The sequence below is a fragment of the Misgurnus anguillicaudatus genome, chromosome 11 (assembly GCF_027580225.2).
Source record: "Misgurnus anguillicaudatus chromosome 11, ASM2758022v2, whole genome shotgun sequence".
NCBI classification, from domain to species: Eukaryota; Metazoa; Chordata; class Actinopteri; order Cypriniformes; family Cobitidae; genus Misgurnus; species Misgurnus anguillicaudatus.
Window position 1 is genome coordinate 13,832,432 of NC_073347.2, and position 22,825 is coordinate 13,855,256.

General features: G+C 35.9%; 1 protein-coding gene across 1 annotated transcript; it reads right to left on the minus strand.

Moving 5' to 3' along the window:
• Positions 1-1,189: 1,189 nt before the first annotated feature.
• bbof1b (basal body orientation factor 1b) lies at positions 1,190-21,350 on the minus strand. Its single transcript, XM_073873077.1, is given in 13 exon segments — positions 1,190-1,229; positions 17,405-17,501; positions 17,692-17,754; positions 17,828-17,929; positions 18,081-18,221; positions 18,324-18,676; positions 18,750-18,890; positions 18,983-19,057; positions 19,132-19,212; positions 19,304-19,447; positions 20,568-20,633; positions 20,706-20,958; positions 21,056-21,350. Coding segments are annotated over 12 exon segments (1,515 nt in total). The 5' UTR covers positions 21,097-21,350; the 3' UTR covers positions 1,190-1,229; positions 17,405-17,446.
• Between the last annotated feature and the right edge of the window lie 1,475 nt (positions 21,351-22,825).

Below are 22,825 nucleotides of genomic sequence, written 5' to 3' on the forward strand. Positions count from 1 at the left end.
TACCTTTCTGGGTGCATTACTGTACTTTAAGGACCTTTTGTGTACCTTTTAAGGTACAGTTAAATGTTTTGTACTCCTAACATTTTAAATGGTACAAAAGTAGTGATTAAAATGCACCAAGTATCCGATTCACACTTTTAAATTTCCTTTGGTGTGTAAGTGTGTATTAGTACATGTTAACAATACGCAAAAGGTACAAACCCCCAGGTAAACAATGACGCGTTATCGAGTTATTGTCTCCAGCATAAATCTCTTTTCTTGGACTACAACAAACACACAGATTGTAGGCAACAGTTTACTTCCTGGGATTAGTGATGTAGACAAGACCGACATTATCATAATTCCTCCCGCTTCAGATTCAGCCTGTAAATTAACTCCCTTCTGCGTTGCATTGTAAGAGCGAATCTTTCAAACATGGTAAGGAGCGTCACATTTCCGTCTGACGTCAGAGGTATTCAGGCCAATCACAACGTACAGATTAGCTGGCCAATCAGGGACACAGAGCGTTTCAAATCAATGAGTTTTGTACAAAATCAGTGCGTTTCAGGAAGAGAGGGAAATCTGGAGCTACAAAAATGTACGGTATGTGGAAAATAATGTATTTACTGAATCATAAACCACGCAAACACATTTTATTATACCAAATACACAAAATAACGTTTTTTAACAATGAAATAGGGGAACTTTAAAGGTACACAATAGGTCCTTAGGGTATAAAATTGTACCCCAAAAAGTACAACATTTCAATGTGTTGTATACAAAAATTAACCTTTGAGGGTACCACCCCAGTGACACTTTTTTAAAAACCTTTTTCTGACAGTGTGTTCTGCTTTTAAATAATAATTATAATCTGAATACCCCAAAATTGCATCAGTTCATATAATCTGCAAGCATAATAAATCTATCTTAAATCAAATACATTTTAGATGTTTTTGAGTGGTTGCAATGTTTATATTTTAAAAGAGCATCGTCCTTATTCCTAAATACTGTTAGTTCATATAATTTCTCCTACATGCAATCTTGGTAAACAGTTCTCCACATGTAAAAAATTTTTAAGCTGTGAATTTGACAGTCTGTGATCCTCAGTACTTCTACAACGAGTATGCAATATCCAGTACTTTGACATTATATATGAACTAGTAGCAAAGCGTGTACCTGCCTAAACACAGAGGAAATATACATTTATAAGTTTTGCATTCAAGGTTCTGAGTTTCTTTAATGAGGTCAGTAATAGATTTATTTAATTATTTAATATTATTTATATAATAAGGCTAGTTTGTGCAGTTACATCTATGTCAATTGAGCGTTAGAAGGGATTAAAATTGATTGTGTTATGTTCTGTAATTGTTGTTAATAAATCTGTCAGAAGAAAGTGTGTAAAAGTTTGACTACAGTAACCATATCTAACCAAGCTTCAAGTACCAAGATAATTATTTCATTTATTTCTCTGAATTCAGAATTCAGAACTGTTCATTTATGCAGTTTATGCTTTATTTATAGGTAGCATAACTGTTACCTTTTTGTTTACAGTTCTGCATATATAATATGACAAACCTAGGAGACTTTGCTGTAAGAGAATTAATCATGTTTTTGTTTTCTTTTCTCAGGCCCGGTCAGTACCCACCACCCTTCCCTGTTAACATCACCCACACTTTATACTTTTTCTTAGAAAACCAACGGCTCTTTTAAGAGCCACTTCAATAATCAACTCACTCACTCTCCTCAAGTAAGTATTGCTTTTTAATTTTATAATCTTGCCCTGCTTTGTACTTCTCAAAGTCTCTTTCATTCTCTCCCGTTTACTCTTATCTTTATTAGAAATGCCAGGCCAGGGGTCAACAACTAGAAAGTGTGTGGTCTGCCATACACAACTAAATGTAGCTTGCAAAACCTGCAACACATGCAAGGTAGAGCAGCCACATAAGCTTCGGGTAAAAAAGAACTGAAGAAATTTGATCAGAAGCGGGAGAGCTGGGTGCATGATGAAGATATGCTGGTATGAAATTGCGATTATTGTTTTATATACATACATACATACAACATATATATGTTATTTTGCGTGTTTGTTATGTTTTGTATTGGTCAAGGCCTGGAAGAAAACCAAATGCTTGGGGGTCTGAGGTTCTGACACCCCGTTGTCACTTGACTGAGACATCCATTACATGCTTGGAAAGATTAAAGAACCTATTCAAGGTAAGATTATTTTTTTTTTATGTATTAAAAATTACAGGTAAATATGTGGTGCCTTCTATCAACTAATGTAGTACTCAGCTTGTGATTGATGCTTTTAGTTTACAACTGACTTTTGACAAATGTGTCACACACCACGTGTTGAATGCATGCTCGAAAGTGACCCATGCAATTTAAAGGGATAGTTCACCCAAATAAATAACATTGTCATTATTTTCTCATTCTGACATTGTTCTAAACCAGCATGAATTCCCTTTGTCTATTGAATACAAAAGATATTTTGATAATGTTGCTCATTGACTTCCATAGTATTTAAAACAAATACTATGAAAGTCACTGAGTACTGTCAACTGCATCCTTGCCATCCTTGCTCATCAAATTATCATCTTTAGCATTCAAAGGACTAAAGATACTCATATAGGTTTAAAATAATGAGTGAGTAAATGATGACAGTGTGAACTATTCTTTTAACCCATCTTAGTGAGTAGTAAACACACACACACACACACACTGAACAGTGGGCAGCTATCACTGCAGCTACAACTGCTCTCAAGTGTTGGGAGAGGTTAAAAGCTAGCTAGCTTTATGTAGCTGATCATGTTTAAGTATCAATAAAATAACATTAATAACTCCATCTGCTTGGTTGTCAGTTTAATCTAAAATAAAATTAAATGCACACACCAGATGATCCAGTCCAGACACAGGACGACAGACGATATTAAACTAAGCTTGAACTAAGCTTGAACTCTAATGTGGATTAAAGGGTTGACATTTTATTCTACAAATGCTTGCAAATAGGGCTGCAGGATAAATTGCATGAAATTGTCCTGCACTTCTCATCAGTGAAGTCAGTTCTTTGATTAGCAGTAAATCACCATCACCTGTTTTCAGATGGAGCAGCATTTACCACACAAAGCTGTGTTTCTCTGAAAAGCTAGGCAATATCCAGTTCATTGTCACAGGCAATTTGTCAACGATGATAAATGCAATATTGCGTAGCTTGTCAGTGTACTTCGCTTTGTGTGGTAAATGTTGCTCCATCTGAAAGCAGGTGATGGTGATTTACTACTAATCAAGGAACCAGTGTCTGCATCTAGAGACCAAACATTGGCACTGATGTATGTTAAGATATGTCAGTACAAGGTGTTTTTCTAATTAAAACGCTCAAACATGCATTTTACTTTGGGACTAGTATCAACTCTGACCAGGAAACCACCCCTAAAGGTGATAACACTGGTCCTATCAGAGTAACTTTACAATTGCATATATTTTATCATTTGTTTATAACATTAACTATCACATTGAATTGGTAGACACTGTAAATAGTAAATATTGTAGTTATACAATTTCAGTATACCAGTAGAACAAGTGGCACAATTGGTCAACATCCAGACTATCAAACATCCATCACATTTCTATTTTAAATTATTACTGTTTGGTAGAACAATAAGCACTTTTTACATTTGTAAGGTCTACATCTCTTGTTACTACTGTGGCTGCAATTTATTATGATTATTTTTATTGTCGTTTTTCTCTTAAAATAATTGTTTAGGTGTTTGGTCTATAAAATTGTTAAAACGGTTGATCAGTGTTTTCTAAATAATTCTGTATTTCGAAAATGTAGGCGGGACCTCACAAGGTATTGCAGAACAAGTCAATAAAACCTCATCAGCCCGAGTTGAATCCAAATGGACCAACCTGATCTCCAGGTACCAGTGGCCCTGCCTCATACCAGAGCAGCTCCAACTGGACCACCAGCAGCCCTTATTGCACCACCAAAGTCCCCAATTTGACAGCCAGTATCCCTTTTAGGACCCTCAGGACACCATGCAACCCCACTGCAGCAATCTGGGAAAAGAAACCCATTACCCAGATGGACCCCCAAGAGCCTCCCCAGTTTCTCTTGGAAAAGGTAAGCAAAAAAGGAGCTTTATGAAGTGCATTGAAAATAAATTCTAAGCTTTATAAAGAAACCATACTCTTACTTTGTGTCATGTGAAACTGTAATCAAATTAAGAGTCCTGGGATCCCTGCATTCAAAGCATTTGGAATAGGAGTTGCAGAAATTTATATTTATATACAGTGGTGGTCAAAATTATTCGAACACCTGACAGATCTGAAATATTGATTTTTTTGTTTGTTTCCAAAACATGATTACTTTTCATAACAATGGTTGCTTTGAGCACAACAAATATCAGATGAGGTGAGTCGTACTGTTTTTATCCACTTTTAACTTTATTATTTGGTATGTTCACCTTTTGCAGCAATTACAGCAGCACATCTCTCTGGCATAGTGTCAATATATTTCCTCAGAACTTTATCGGTAATGTTATCTCATAGCCCATGTGGGTTTAATAATCTGTCAGGTGTTCTAATCATTTTGGCCACCACTTTAAGTAATGAAAACAGCATTTCATGAATTTTGACGAGAGGTACCATCAATCAAATAACAGTTTTGTGTGTGTTTGGCAAATTCCATGAAATGCTGTTGTCATAACTTAAATCATGCCTGTGTTTGCCTATATCTAAGACATCGTTTTGGTGGGCTCCAATTAGGGGTGCAATATATATTGACTCTGTACCTTTATCACAATATTTCATTGCATAATATCATAAAGAAAAACTGCATACTTTCTGTTGACTGTGTGGCTTAGTTGCGTTAGATTTAGAGCCCACTTGGAACTGCTAATGATCATGTTTCATTGGCCAGTTGCCCAGTCACGTGCAAGTGTCCATGCAAGTATAAACTGTCTATTTGAGAATATAAAGCTGTGGAATAATAGGCTATTTTTTGTTGTGATTACTTTACTGTGATGTACAAGACCTTTTGCGTCCGGTGCTCACCGTGTGTAGCCTTTATGAAAATAAGTTTTTATTATAAACTGGACTAATTTTCATAATAATTTCTACATTTTAAATGTTTCTCTGTTGTTAACAGATGGTGTGAAAGAAGGCTTTCCAGCTCTGACTACAGTGCGGCCAGATCAAAGGAAAGGTGTGTTGACAACGGACAGTTAAATGACTTTTAAGCTAAATTTGAATTGGTTGATGGGGAAAAAGATCACAATCTAACTAGATGAATCGGCAATGGCCTTTAAATTCAGGAGGGGATATTTATGTAGTAGGATGAATCGCGCGCGATTATTAATGCAATATTTCCCCTCTTGTCAGTGAACTACGGCTCTGTGTAGTAAATGCGCTCCATCTGAAAGCAGCTGATGGCCATTTACTACTAAACAAGGACGAGATTTACTGACGAGATGCGCATTACAATCACATGCGATTAATTGTGCAGCACTAGTATGTAGTGTATTACAGTCTGTTGTGAATTAATGAACGGTACTTATCTGCAGTGTGGAAACTGTTGAACATGGTGGTTCTTGCACTCTATGGGAAAGTACGGATTTGATTTAAGGAGTGTATATAAAAAAAAATGCAGACTATTACTCCCATTCCATTTTCTAAAATGTATTATTCAGAAATTCTGAATGCCCACACAATGTGACAGGGAGACAGGATTTTTACTCTGTGAAGAGGGTTGCCAAATCCAGAGTTATTAAGGTTAAATGTAATACAACTCAAACAATACACAGGTTATATAATGTTCCAGTTGAAAAGGGATGATATAGTTTTTTTTTGTTTTGTTATTGATGTAATGGTCTTAAACTTATTGGTAAACACAGTAAATATTTGAAACTAAAAAAGTCCCACTATTTTTTAGGGCCAGAAATGGAAGCAGGTGGAGTGGGAGCCGTGCAAACTTTGGTATGTACAACGTCTCAGTCATGCCAATGAGAAGTGGCATGTTCACTGTTAATTTTAATCTGTTGTCAGTATATCTAATTGCCACTAACACCTACTGTCCACAATTAACATGCAAAACAATTTAGGCAAATAATGAAATTAAGGTAGTATGCCCAAACTAAATGGCCTGCGTGAAGTCATAGTTCTGAGGATTTGTCAACCCATTAAACTCCTTGTAGAAGATTAGGTCGAGACAAAATGTAAGATTTTGGCATCATTGCAAAATGAGCTTTCCTTGTCTCTAGGTATTTATATAGATTTACCTTGCTCATGTGCTTTTCTTTAAAGTCTCATTCTAGTCAAGAATTGTATCAGTTAAAATGCATCTTTGAACATCATAATAAAAAATAATAATATAATATAATAATATAAAAAAAGTTTTGCTTGTCACATTGTATGCGAAGATCTATGATTATGCTAATCTACTCAGTTGCACAGCTAAAACATCTGTATGTAGCATCTACTTACATGTATATGGTCTAAGACCAGTGGTCACCAATCCTGGTCCTGAAGGGACGGTGTCTCTGCAGATTTTAGCTCCAACCCTAATCAAACACACCTGAAGGACCAGGATTGGTGACCACTGTCTAGACGCATAACTGCTGAGCTTAGACTATATATACACATACATACATACATACTACTGATGCACGCGTTCAACTGTGTTGATGTGATTGGTTATATTATGTTTGTGACGTTGGAAACGCAGGTGATTTTAAACTACGGGGAATTAGACTGCGGAATATTTTCTCCATATAATTAAAGACAAAGTTGTTGAATAATGAATTTGCACATGGCTTGTCTTTAATTGTTAAAAACACCAAATTGAGACATAAACAATGTTAACATTGTGATTCATTTATCACATATGTTGTCTTAAAGTTAAATGTGAACTTCACATTCCTCTCTTTGGAGTTACCAGAACAAAATGCAATAAGTCAAGTAATGCTTTAACACAAAATTGATGTAAAAGAACAATGAAGGCTTTCTTTTGCATTGTTGACTTGCATATCCTACTGTGATTTAATAAAACCCCACCAAAACACAGCTTTAGGAAAACAGCTGAAGTTTTAATGTGTGTCTTAAAGGAAAACACCACCATTTTCAATATTTACTATGTAACTTAGACAAATGAATACATATCTTTTTTCAATGCGTGCACTTAATCTTTGTACAGTGCTTCTTGAATGCTTTAGCATTTAGCCTAGCGCCATTCATTCCTTAGGATCCAAACAGGGATGAATTTAGAAGCCACCAAACACTTCCATGTTTTCCATATTTAAAGACTCTTACATGAGTAGTTACACGAGTAAGTATGGTGGCACAAAACAAAACATGGAAAGTGTGGAAACCATGGAAGTGTTTGGTGGCTCCTAAATTGAACCCTGTTTGGATCCTAAGGAATGAATGGGGCAAGGCTAAATGCTAACACATTCAAGAAGCATTGTACAAAGATTAAGTGCACGCGTTGAAAAAAGATATGTATGTATTCATCTAAGTTGAGGTAAGAACATAGTAAATATTGAAAAACTGTGGTGTTCTCCTTTAATGTGTCTACAGTTTATTTGCCCAACCAAACATGTAATTGCATTTTTTCTTTTTGTGTTACAGATAAAAGAAGTGGCCATTGGAGTGGGTGGCGGATGGGGACACTTGTTAGTGCTTCGGCATCTTCTTGGGGACCTGATACAATAAGAAGCACTATTATTTTCTCTGTGTAACTTGTTTTTCTTTTATGTTTTAAACAAACCATTGTTTCCTGGACCCTTTTATTGCTCCTCCTTTCACTTGCTTTTTTGCTCTTTTTTGGATATTAATACTGAATACTGTTAAAACTGTTTTGCAACCAAATTATTGTCAATTTAACTGTTTTAATTGATGTTATATCCTACTGTGATGTAATGATGTTAAGTGCAGTGAGTCTATTTACTTTACTTTTTTCAATAAACATTGAGGAATTCATTGGTTTCTTTATTTTCACACACACACTATTTATTAAAAAGTCTACTTGGTGAACATTCAAGACAACATAAAATGTATTTGCTCAGAGAATAAAAAACATCCATAGCTGCTGATCCTTGTATTATTTATAGTAAAACTGTTTAGTTTCTAGAAACAAGATATTTTGTTCTGCCTGTCTTGTGTTGTTAAAAACAAATCAATCATCCATTCTAATTGATCACATATTTTACCTACACATTTTATCTATCAAGCAATGGAAATGATGTGGTTTAGAGCACCTTAATTTTTAATGTTGATAGACAACTCTATACAAAGCTTTTTTTACTTGAAGATTGATGGTGGGAAATAAGTAATTGTTTATACATTTAATAATTTTGCAGATGCTTTTGTCCAAAGCGACTTACAAATGAGGTAGCATTAAGAGCAACACAAGAACAACAATACATAAGTGCACCAGAAATAGTCTCAGTATATAAACCAACAATACATAAGGTGTTGAGTAATCACACCATCATTTAAATGTTGCCAAATGCATTGTGAACTTCTGAGCAATAGAAAAGTTTTAAAACATCAGTGTGTCATATAATAGCTCTTTAAATTAGATGATGATTCTGAAAATAACCACTTACCCATATGTGCACAGCCCAAACAGACAGACATAAAATTAAGAGGATGGACACTGGAGTTCTGCAGTACATTACTTGAAGCTAATTGGGATGTGATCAGCCCCCCTCAACTGTTGCTGCTTTGAGGGCCATCTATAATGACACTGTTATGAGGCCCACAGTAGTGTTTGATTCAAATAAGAAAAAAATTCATTAAGGAATTGAATACTATGTCTGACAAATGCACTGGACCATTTCATGTCTTTGAAATGTGTGATACAAGGGCTGAGTGGGCAGAGTGAAATTAAAAATGTTGTCATAGGACTAAACCAAATATACAGTTGCTTTGCTTTGATATATTGACCTCTGAACTATAAAAATGATGCATATATGTGAGTCTCATCATTCAGAAAAGGAAAGGGACTACAATGATGAGACGAACTGTTTTACAAAGCCCTTGAACTCTTCCATCATGAGGAGTACTGTTTGGTGTGATCACTAATAGATAGCATCACAAAACGTGATACAAATTAAATTTCACTTTGCTGTCATGTATAATTTTTAATTCTGACAACACTACTGTGCTTCACTTCTGCATAACCCTAAATGCATACTCATGCTGGTATGCTGTTTTTTTCCAGCAGGGAAATGATGTGTTTTGGTGCTGGTTTGCTGATGACCAGCATAATTCCCATGCTGGGTTGGTGCTGGTGGTCATCGCATACCAGCACCAATCCCATGCAGGTCATACCAGCAAGAACAGCATGCTATATGTTGTGTTTTGGTGCTGGTATGCTGGTGACCAGCTAAACAAGCACCAAACCAGCATGGGAATTATGCTGGTCTATGCTGTTTTTTCCATTAGGGTTTAATATTCCAGACATGAAAAACACTACAAATAATTTCCCTGTTGCAGTGTAATATAGACTGTTAAATATGTAGTTCTTAGGTTTGCAAACTAGGGTTGTAAATAGACCATTTCAAAAGATGTAAACAGTGGTCCAGAAGCACTTCCTGTTTCAGTTTTTTAACACTAGATAAATGTTGGGATAAATTACAACCAACAGAACATATAGAACTGAGTCAAAAAGTTAAACAAACATCTTAAAGATAATGATATAGCCTATGTGTAAAATAACAGTCACAAACTGAAACAGGAAGTGCCTCTGGACCAGTATTGTTTACATCTTTTCAAAAGAACTATAGTATAAAGTGACTTTCTAACAGACATGCTATTGCCAAACAATAAAACATATTGTAAGAATTCAAACGAGTTCATGCTAGTTGCTAAGCTAACAGCCTGACCACAGACACATATAGGCCTAAGTAAGTTAAACGTATTGGGGGGAAAAGATACTGATATTGCTAAGAAATCATTTAAAATGTCATTATTTATAATTGTGTTTCAGATTGAAATTTAGGCACTAAATGTTAGGGGCTGGCTATTTATTTCTATCCATCCATTGCTTATCCGTTTGGCTGGGCTACGGGGTGTTTGCTACACCCTCAAGTCGGACTGGTCACCATCACTGATTTACTAATAGAAACAACACTCCAGAGAAATTTTAGGGTCTCCAATTATCCTATTGTATTCTTTGGGTTAAGTTTAGTATGTCTAACTTTTAGGTTTTAATACAGAAAACACAGCAAATAATAAAAATAACTTTATTTACAAAGCATTTTCCCGTGCTGACAAGCATTTAATCAAAGACCAAAAGCATTCACACATACTATATGTAAATATATGTATTGATAGTATACATAACTTAAAAGTTAATCATCTTTGAACTGTCTAGTATTAATACCCTACTATTATCTAGAGCAAAGTTATGCAGCAGTGTAATGAAAAACTTGTATTAATTATAACAACTATGCCATAAATAATACAACACAACTGTATATACTAACTAATTAACACGTTTTTATTAATATTTACCCTGTATTAAACTATCATATATTTTTAAGGCATAAATAAATAAAGCAGTTTTACATCTCATTTTCAAAACAGGGAAAAGTAAACAATTTTGCAGGTACATATATGAAACAGTTTAATAATTACCTCAAGAAAATGGCATTGTAAAACATTTCCTTTCATTGAAAAGGTAACAACAGTATTAACTCATGCATCAAATATGGGTAGGTTATTGATCAGTCATTTATGTAAAGTATTTCATCTAATGACATACAGTTAGTTCACTCCAAAAGTATCCACAATCACTGTGAAAAAAACTTGATACAGTATAAAACTATATAACAATAATAGTAACATATGTAACACAGGCAAAATAGATTTGCACATTTTTCTACAGTAAATGTCATTATGTTGACAAGATGATATGGGCACAGTTTGGTGAAGTAACCACTGCAAGAGGATTGTGGCATTTGCAAGTTGTAGCAACACAGTTGACTGTAGGAGTAGTCTGTGAAACATCGGAGGTGGAGGGGAAACCTAATAGCTAACCTGCTGCTTGTAAACGGAGATATGGATTATCATACAAAAACTTATTTAACAGTAGTTTCCCATCAATCTATGAGGCTAATGTTGCTTACAGACTGCAGGAAACGGTTGTCTAAAATAAAAGCACTGTATCAGACATCCATTACATTTCCAAATAGTTTTATGTTTTCCATGAAACACACCTGCAGTTCAGTGTGACACACAGTCTAAATGCATACACCAGTTCAGAGTTCCAAATCCAAAATGTCATCTGAACTCTCATAATCCAGCTCTTTGTGGTCCTCCAGTATCTCCTCAGGCTCATCCTCCAGCAGAGAAACAGCATTTGGTCCTAAAGCAGTGTTCTTCACTCCCAATCCCGGAGAGCCGGCGTCCCGCGGAGCCCAGCTCCAACCCCAATCAAACACACGTACCTGTGATTTTCTAGAGATCATGAAGACATTGATTAGCTTTCAGATGTGTTTGATTAAGGTTGGAGCCAAAGTCCGCAGGACACCGGCTCCCCGGGGCCGGGAGCGAAGAACACCGTCCCAAAGCCTGGCTGTAACTTGAGCAAACTTGGAACTTCTTCTCTACATCTGCAAGCCTTTTCTGAAGACGACACAGTAGCCAGCGATGACACTCTTCACTTAAACTGCCTAAAAGGAAAAAATTGAAGGGATGCATGAAAATACTTAGAGGTTTTACTTGAGGCTTATTTTGTACATTATGTTAATACTGCTTTCATTATGAAGGTCCAATTATATTCCTAAAGATTTCACATTAGTATTACTAATTACATTATACTATTAGGAAATAAATTTAAATACCTCCATGTACTCCTTTTTAAACTATATACAACAATTGCCATGCTTTCATTGTGTCTTGATTTTCTTTGTTTCTATTCTATGTAAAGAACTACAGATCATTAAGATCCAACCACAAGAAAACTATAACGTAACACTTCAGGATCTAAAAATGAGTGGGGTTTTATTGTCGTATTTGCTATTCAGTGTGTCTAATCATCTAGATTAGCTGTGATTTTTATCACCAAATGACAAAGGAACTTGATTTCAGAATGTGAAACTAACATGTGTCTTGAGACTTTTGTAAACCTTATTTATAGAAACCAATGGCATGCATCATTGCAAGATGGTAATAAAAGTTAACCTCTTACCACTGTTTTTGCCTGAAGACATTTCTGATATCATTTTCCTGATGTTCCTAGCCAGGCTTCTGAGATAGGTGCGGTGCAGTGGTGTCTCATCTCCCTCATCACAATGATCTTTGCTTCTTGAAGGCGCACTTTTGAAATCTTCTTGGTGAGGGTGTTGCTGGATTCTGAAGTCACACAAATAACAACATCTTAAACACAATTTTGACTGGTATATTCTGAAAAGCAAGCAAAACAAAAGCAGTGCATGTACAGCCCATAATCTGGTGCAGGGTGCAAAATATTTGATTCAGAAAGTCGGCTATGAGAGGTTAAAAAGAAACACTCACACAGTAAAGATTGTCTCCCTTTATCTTTATATCTATATAAGAAACATTTATTTGCTGCTTATGAGCCTTTAAATAATTCTCCTTATATCACATGTGGTGTAAGCCTGCTGAAGACCTAGTTTCAACATCACCCTAATGAAAAATAATGGACTAAATCTATAGAGTAGCAGAAAAATTAAAATGAATATTGTAATTGTGTCATTCAATAATTTAAAAGTACAGACAAAAAATATTATGTTTGTTCTTTATCTGTTGTTTCTCTCAAAAGCACTTTTGGTGCAAAAGCACATTTGGTGCAATGAGGCACGACGCCAACTGGATGTCCCGTGGGTGTGCATTATTTTCAAATAATTCAAAGGACTGGAGTCAATTATTCCTCTTATACCACAGTTACCACAAACATTGCTCTGGTGCCTATTTTTAAGACATTTGACAAGTTAGGTGTGCAGTTATCAGAAATTAATGCATACCCACAGAACATTTCTCAGCCAATCAGAATACAGCATTCAACATACCCCTGGTATAACTGCAATCAACAAAAATGACTAAATGTTTTAGATGAGTTATCAACATACCAGTGTGATTATAAAGGCTGGCTTTTCGATGAAGACTAAGAAACATTTGTTCAATTCATTTCTGAAGGTTGTGTAGGTCATCACATCTGGTACCTACCAAATCCTAAAGCAAAAAAAATAATACAAGTAAATGATTATGATGTCTTTTAGGCTGTACATGTCCCAAATCAAATTAATGTCTCAAAGGAGTTTACAAGGACACAAGTTTATTGCGATTAAAACAGGACATACCTTTACTTAAATACTTATACATGGCAAAGATTCTCAGTTACAAAATTGATTATCACACTGCAATATTGTAAACCAATTTCAATAATGTCCATAAAATACATTACCATCAGTAGCCTTTTGTCTGACATCTTGTACCCACTGATTCACAATGTTCTCAGGACACCCCAGTTCACTGCTCAAATCTTCCCGTCTCTGAGACTCAGCCTTTCTGAAAGAATGCCATAAAAATATGTTTGTCCTTGCAATCTTTAAAAGTGAGAAAAATCTTTGTGTCTATATAACTCAGTCATAATATAAGACCTTGATGTATCTGCTGGATAATGCTGAAGGCCTTCTTGCTTCCGTTGGTTCCACCCAATAGCATGGACAGTTAGCATGTCATTCCTGGCTATTAACAAGACATGTATGTAATGAAGGAAGAAAGGTCCCATTAATGCTTGTCGTATTTCAATGAACCCAGAAACTGACAATTGAGTTTAAAATTTAAGAGAGAACTGCATGCCAATTTTTTATGTACTTTGAACAGTTACAGCTTACTCTTATGCAATCTCAAAGTACTAGACAGAAAGAATAAAAAAGTGAAAAAATAAAGACAGGTTTCCTAAAATATTATAAATAGGCATCAATTAGATACTTGGTTGTGAGGCCACAACGAGACAGGTAGCTGTTGACCATTTCGACCTCCTCAACTGCAGTTGTACCAGCACCTTCCTGATTTTTGCCAGATTATCTAACAAATGTGTGACACCTATATTACAACCATAAACAGTTACAGTGTATTAATAAGTAATACAAATACAGTTTCAAATGGTACGATAAAGAATATGCATTACCTGACACTTGGTTGAATGAGCCTTGGCATGCATGACAGAAAGGAAAGGTCTCATCTGCAGTAAAGGTCTGAGTTCCAACATGGAGACTGACGCCTTCTCAAGGTATGGCGCATACTTGCAAGCAATATCTGTTCAAAAGAACTCTCCGTTTGTGGCTGCTTGAAGCTCCTTCTGCAGGTATAGGTGGATAAGAAAATATTACTTCCCGGCACATTAAGAGCTTTGAGTAGCACTCCGTGTCTGCAAACAACCACCTGAAGGCCCTCTTCATCAAGTTTGCTTACTTTTCTGTTAGTTTCAAATTACATCACACCAACAGGCATCTTTATAATGATTGTAGACAATAAAGGTTTACTTTTAAACTAAAGGTTTTTCAGGATTCATGGAGCATTAAAAAGTTCATCTTCTGCTTTCTCTACTCCAGGTACACAAACTAGTTGAAAGTCAGGGTGACAAATTGATATGTAATAATGAATGACCAAGCTATTAAACTAACCACTTTGGGTGCCAGCACACATTCCCATATCCAAATGATTATTTTTGTAAAACGCACACCTAACCTGCCAAATGTCTTAAAATACCCAAAGCAATGTTTGTGGTAACTGTGGTATAAGCAGAATAATTGACTCCAGTCCTTTAAATTATTTGAAAATAATGCACACCTGCTGCGTAGCAGCCCACTGTCAAATATTCCTTACGTATTATATAAGCTCACAACAGCTGGGATACATTAACTATTTAATAAAGCAAAAATTACACATTTCAAATGATGGATTTAAATCAAAAAGTTTATTTTTCCTTAAAACTACAAGAGTAAAAGAACTTACTCTTTTGACTGACGGAATCTGTAGGTTTTTCTGTTGCCATCTGCACAAAGAGCGAGCATTGTTGGGTGTACATGCCGGGCAGGTGAAGTGCTCTACACTGGATGTTTGCATGATCACAAGTGCAGAAATGTGGAGGTCTCACTGTAGACAATAAACAGACTGAAAACAGAAGTTCAATAATTTGTGAGAAAGCATTAACAATGGGCACAGTAATATAGCTTAGAAAAAATGAGGCTGACAAATCACAAATAATCTGGTAGAACATGGATACCTGTAGCTGAAGCTTTGTATCTCTTCACTTCTGCTGCTTTTTAGTAGTGGACCTCCTTCAGCATTTTCTCCACCTATCGGACATTAAATGTAGTCCCTTTAATGGCTGTTGCTTTGCCCTTGGGTTCCTCTGCCTTGCATAAAAGAAAGTGTGCCTTGTATGGTAATACTGAAATACAGCCAACTCTTGAGCAGTTCACACAATTATTGCACTCTAAATCGCACACTTTAGAATTATCACAATACTGCAAGAACACAATCTCAACAAATATACTCACCTTGATTTGAGCAAGAAGCATGTCTGCTATGAAAATAACATCCTTTGCTCTCCCTCTGTCTTGCTCAGCAGCCATTTCAACAATACTACATTGGTCAGACAAAGAGGCATAGGTGTTTTGGACAGTGAGAAATGAATAAAATTACAATACTTGAAAACAGAGAAGCTTGCGAAAGAGTGAGTGAGTGACCCTTTTACTGTTTGTACACAATGATGACGTGGCAACGTATGCGCACGCAGTTTGGCAACGGAAGCACGGCAAGAATCAGCAGTGAAGCAACACAGACAGAGAAAGTTAGTTTAAAAAGTTGACTTATCTTCTACACAGTTACCAGATCCGTGTACTATAGTGGAGTGGATAGAAGACGTTAGAAGATGGCCAAATACTAAACATATATTATATTAGTGCAACCAAATGCTACAACCAGACGTTTTGATGTGGGGAAATCGTTTTAATAAACTTTCTGAGTTGCTTACACGTTAGAACCACTGGGAAATAACATCACTTCCGTTGCCAAAATGCGCACGCAGGCTATTTGATCACGTGGGCTGTAAAAGGGTCTATTGAAGTGGCTCTTAAAAGAGCCGTTGGTTTTCTAAGAAAAAGTATAAACTGTGGGTGAACAGGGAAGGGTGGTGGGTACTGACCGGACCTGAGTAAAGAAAACAAAAACATGATTAATTCTCTTACAGCAAAGTCTCCTAGGTTTGTCATATTATATATGCAGAACTGTAAACAAAAAGGTAACAGTTATGCTACCTATAAATAAAGCATAAACTGCATAAATGAACAGTTGATCTGATGAGAAATAAATGAAATAATTATCTTGGTACTTGAAGCTTGGTTAGATATGGTTACTGTAGTCAAACTTTTACACAATTTCTTCTGAAAGATTTATTAACAACAATTACAGAACATAACACAATCAATTTTAATCCCTTCTAACGATCAATTGACATAATGTAACTGCACAAACTAGCCTTATTATATAAATAATATTAAATAATTAAATAAATCTATTCTGCTCACCAAGGCTGCATTTATTTGATATAAAAACACTTATAATGTGAAATATTATTGTAATCTGAATGTAATAATGTGAAATATTATTGTAATCTGAATGTAAGTGCTGCTGACGGTGTCAGCAGCGATCGCTCTCTGTGATCGATTGGTTCCGCCTTGTATGTTTAGATGAGCAGATTTACAATGAACACAATTATTCACTTAAAACGGTTATTTTTTTCATTTAGAGCTTATTTCATGAACTGTATTCCGCGCGAAATTAATAAAACTACTGGTTTAAAAACGCCAGAACAACTGTTTAGCAACATAATATAATGCAGTCACTGCAGCTTTCTGTGATTAATACATTAGCTGATTATCAAACAGTCATCCAATAATGTTTCTGACCTTAGTAACGTAAAAACCACTATAGATAACTCCATAGTCCACACACGCAAATTAAATGTTATGCTGCACCAACTTTAGGATTTCTTAAATGACCGCACCTGAACAAACAATTATGTCCTAAATATGAGCCAATTGGATTCTGACCAAACGCGTGCACTGACTTGTCTGTTGCCTTAGCGGTGATATTATATTGCTAACGTTACAACAAAGACTTAACATAAACACAGGATTTACTCAATTTTAGTAACATGAATCACCAAATTTCCAAGAAAGCCTTACCCATGGAGCTCCAGAGAACGCAATCACTGCGTCGCTTCTCTTGTTGAAGTTGTTGGCAATAAGAAATTATCGCCCCCTATTGGTTATCATCCTCATAAATGCGTGTCATTTTCACGCCTTGAGGAGGCAAAGCGTGACATTGACACGCATCCTCTAGTGGACCAGCGTGTCTATTACACGCTTTAGCGTGATACTGGGTGCAGTTGATCTATATTTCACTGGAATTTGTACTCAAGCTCATATTAAAAATCTTGTACTTGTGTTAAAAAGGTGGAGTTAGATTCTTCGTCTGCATTGCTGTGTAAAAAACAAATTCACTCCATTATGAACCTACATGTGATAAAGTACAACAAAAAGACAAAAGTGAAGTAAAGTCAAATTTTTTCAGCTAAAATGTTTTTCACACTTCTGTTCTTCTATATTAGCGCAAAGCAAAAAAACAAAAAAAAAAACAGGCAGGTGTTGTTGGTATATTAATATATCTCACCTTACATCACTGCTACACTGATTCCCTTCAGAGTTTGTGTGGACTGGACCATCAATAGGTTTCCTTTAAGGAAGCACAAAAATAAATTTATATACTTTCAAAAATATTTTATCCAAAAAAATGTCCAGATCCTTACTTTGTTTTCAGGGCGTTCATTTTAGCAAAGAGCAGTCTAAGGACTCTCTCTCTCTGTTCCCAGCTCATCTCTGATGTGTTTACTCCGGGATGCTTCAGACTGCTGTTGAAATAAATAACAGTGCTATTACTGACTAGTTTTGGTATCCAAAAAAGTGACAAACATCATGACAGGATTCATACAGATGTCACCAACCCCCACTACACACAAACATTTCAGATACTAACAATCTAATAACGTTAATACAATTCACCCTTTCCCAACCCCCGGCATGCCAGTGGAAAGGTTGTTGGAGCTAGGGAGATCTTTGTTAATGCCTTGTGTTGGAGCATAATCCCTTCTACCTGACAAAACCTCATTCATCCGCCTGCTATGATTGACCTCTGCTTCCTGCCTGCAAGTACATAGCATAATATATATTACATAATATGTTTTCTAAATCATCCTACATAATATAAAGAACATTCTGTGAAAATATAACCTTGATATATTTAACCTGTCCATTAGGCTTTGCATTGAAATCTCCTGCTTGACTTGGTTTAGAGCTTCATGGAAGAGGATCTCCATGTCTGTGCGCTGCTCCACTACGCTTCGCGCCAACTTCTTCACCCGGCTTAGCTCCTTCTCTCGTAGGGTAAGAAGCTTCTGGAGTTTGTCCAGCTCTACGCCGCCGGCCTGAGTTTTGACCTCGACACGTTGCTTGATATCGGCTTTCTCCCTTTCAAACTCAGCCACCATGGTGGCCAGGGCCTGCTCCTGTGTGGACACCTTGACCTTCATCTCAGTAATCTTGCTTCGCTGGGTTGTAATTTGAGATACAGTGTCATTTATTATCTGCTGGCTTGTCTCCTGTGGGATGAATGAAAGGTGGGTTCATTTTAATTGCTTATTTTTTGATACACTGATAGTCAAAGGTTGTTACTATTTGCTTGGTGAGGGTGTCGTTTTCGTCCGCCAGCGCTGCATTTCTCTTCCGTAGATCCTCAACATCTTTAATGTGGTAACACAATGCTTTATTTAAACGTACATTCTCCTTGAACACAGAGCGAGAAGCACCATCCAGCTGTATGATGGGGGCAAGATAGATGTCAACTCGGTTATTACAAAATGTCTGGCAAATGCACAAGGCAGAATGGTATGGTGCTGTTAGGATACTTACATGATGGCCTCGGTGTGGGCTTTTTCTGCAAGCTCAGCAATCTTTTGTTCAACTTTCTTCTCTAGGTGGGCCTTGATATATATATATAAAAATAAAGAGTAAGTGAGTGAGAGAGTAAGGAAGGGAAGGATATTGTTGGCTATACCTTGTCATTTAAGAACTTTTCTTCCATTTTCATAAGTGTTTTCTTATGTTCAAGATCTGCACTGTCCATAGTATCTTTCATCTGTGTAAAACAATAGTGATATAACATTGTACCTAAAGCTTTATTGTAATAGTTATGCAAAATTTTATAAATAAAATTCCGCATTTTGTACATTTTGGAGCTCCTGGTCCATCTGTGGCTTTTCCTTCCGGAAATCATTAATGATCTTAAGCTCCTCTTGAATTGTGGTGTACTCACTAGATCTCTTCTCAAACTCCTTCTCTAGTTTTCCAATCTTTAGTGTAAAATCAGCCATCTGTGATGACAAATCCATAAAATAACATGTGCAGTTAGTATAAAAATGACTTTTTCACCTCTTCACAAGTTAAAGGAAAACACCACCGTTTTTCAATATTTCACTATATTCTTACCTCAACTTAGACAAATTAATACATACTTATATTTTTTCAATGCGTGCACTTTATGTTTTTACAGCGCATCATAAATATGTGGGCATTTAGCCTAGCACCATTCATATCTTAGGATCCAAACAGGGATGAATTTAGAAGCCACCAAACACTTCGATGTTTTCCCTATTTAAAGACTTTTAAATAGGTTGCAGTAATATTGACAAAAGGGGAGTAGTCAGGTGTAATGATGTTAATGCACGCCAAGGTGGAAGTGCTGCAAACCAAGTGCTTTTCCGCCATACAATATAGTTCTCATTTTTATCTGCTTAAAAAATTGCACGTTTTATTTTGGGCCACCATACTTACTCGTGTAACTACTCATGTAACAGTCTTTAAATAGGGAAATCATGGAAGTGTTTGGTGACTTCTAAATTCATCCCGGTTTGGATCCTAAGGAATGAATGGGGCTAGGCTAAATGCTAACATATTCACAACGCGCTGTACAAAGATTAAGTGTATGCTTTTAAAAAAAAGATAGGTATGTATTAATTCGTCTAAGTTGAGGTAAGAACATAGTAAAATGTGGAAAAACTTTGGTGTTTTCCTTTAAAGGATTATTTTTTTACATTTAGTTATAATGTCACAAAAAGTCTAGTACAGGAATGTAAGTTACTCAGGACAGGACACACCTATATAACCTATACATAGCAGCAGCTTCTACACTGTCACTACATTTCAATTATTCTAATATATCTACCATTTAGGTACAGTATGTACCTTTCGAGGTACTAATATGCACTGCTTTTCTTCATTATTTGGCCCAACTTAAGTCATGCATTTAAAAAAAATGGCACAATTATATTTTCATCTAAAAATGTTTTTTATATTTATATAATATTTATATTTTTGTGATTTATTTTTTAATTTCCTGTGTGACTGCAAGGTTATGACATGATGTACAGTACCAAACTAAATATATACCATATTCTTTCCATATGAGCAGCAAAGCACAATGGATTTACTCACTAAATTCAACTTTTCCTCAGAGGCTCTTGTTTTCTCCAGCTGTATTTGCTGTTCCAGTGAAGCAATCTAAGAATGAATATTAACAATATAATGACAGAAAAGTAAAAGTGTAGCTGTATTCAGTGAATTTTACAATACCTTCTCATCGTTTTCCACGTCTTTTTCCCTTAGAACAGCAATGACATCAATGTTTTTCTTCTCAGTTTCGTTCTGTAGGTGTGTGAGCTGCTCGTTGGCTTCAGCCAGTCTCCCTGCTGTTTCATAATATTCAATGCGTGAAGTCTCTATCATATCACACCTGATTTCCCACAGAGCCGCGTTTGCTTTGGCCCTCTCAAGATCAGACTCTCTATCTCTTTTTGACTCTTGCTTGCCATCTTTCTTTCCTTTTCTGAAATGAAAATAACGACAAAGCGTATTACGCTGAAGATTTTTATTAATTTTCAATAAATTAATATTTTTAAACAAACACACGCTTCCTTACTTACCCCTTTCCCTTCTTTGCCTTTTTAACTTTTTTAATCGGCATCTGTCTATTGTCCAGTCAGCTGTTTTGTGTTCCTCGCGCCGGACACAGAGCTTGTTTACACAAGATGCCATGGAGATACGATCGCAATTCGGTTGTGGCTAGAAGGGATACATACCGGCCAAAATCTCACCGGAAGAGCGCGGGTTTCATTCAATTATAACCCCCAAACCTCACTCTAAACCCAACATTTCACTGGATTTAGGCCGTAGTTGTATCCCATCTAGCCAGAACTCCACTTTTCATCCTAATCTTACACACAAACCTAACCCTGACCCAAAATCTCGCGAGATTCGGCCGTAGTTGTATCCCATCTAGCCAAAACTAGAGCCGTTTGGCCAGAACCTGCGACTCGTAAAGTCACACCGGTCAAATAATCCTTTACGAAGGCGAAACCCCTATTGCCCCCCACCCCCAACAAGATCATACAATTTTACATGCAATATTTAAACAAAAAACGCAAACCATACAAAATCATGTGATCATGTAATACTTAAATCTTAAATGAATTAAATTCAACAAAGCAGTTAAATAAAAAATATATGAATGTTTTTCATTGTCTATTAAAGTTTTATAAAGGAAAAAGAATTGTGTGTGCTTTATACTGAACCAATTTTTAAATTGACCTTTGAACCCTATGAAAATGTAAACTTTCCATGCAAGTATTATGATCAGACTATAACTGGTAGCCTTCTGATCCAGTGGCATATAGGCATCAGATTGACAGTACTCCAGCCTATAGCAGATGACATTTTAGGGTGGCTGTTCCCAGGATGTGGTACCCGTTGGACCAGGGATATGGAATATATTTTTTACTTAAGGCCCACATTGATTAAAGAAATTTAGCTTTATTTTTTCCAAATCAACACTATTACGGTTATTACGGTACTACATAAAATTTATCTTTAACCTGCTTTTAGGAACACAATTTCATATTTTGGAAACTGTACCACTGCTCTTGTGCATATCATATCTACAATTCTAAAAGTAAACATCACAATCAGAGTAATATATTTAGCATTGTAAAACACAACTTTCATGTCATATTTATTGTGAGCCATATTTGCAGTTATCATCATACGGAAAATTAACCATGGCCTTATTTTTGTAGTAACCACGTTTATAGCAGATTAATTACAGTTGTATTACCATAAGTTTACTACAAATAAAATACCATTGTTATTATGGTGAGAACATGGTACATTTTTGATTACTTACTACAAATAAAACAGTTTACTATAGTTTAATCATGCTTTAATTTCGTTAAGGGCAAATTATCACAAGTGCATTGCTTGATTATTATTACATATCAATTATCATGGGAACATGTTTGTTAAAAAGAGAGGACATACCACCTTCTTTCTAATGCTGGTGAACTATTTTGCTGTACATTCTTTGTTAAACATGCTACATTCAGAATTCATCTTTTATTTTGTTACAGTGATCATTTTTTACTCATTTAAGTCAGTGAAGCAGCAGTCAAAATGTATATGCACTCTTTGGGGCTACCTGCAGCTGGTGGCACCCTTTTGTTCACATATGCCTATAAACAGCCCTGATCCTTTACATGTGCAGCTTTCCAATTTGCTAACTAGAACTGAAGTCAAAATACAATACAAAACTCAAAATACCACTTAGTAAAGCATTTCAGTTTGTTTATTTTTATGCAATGTTTATTTTATTCAATGTAGCATCACTAAATTTGCACTATTAGTAGTAGACCATCCGGGTA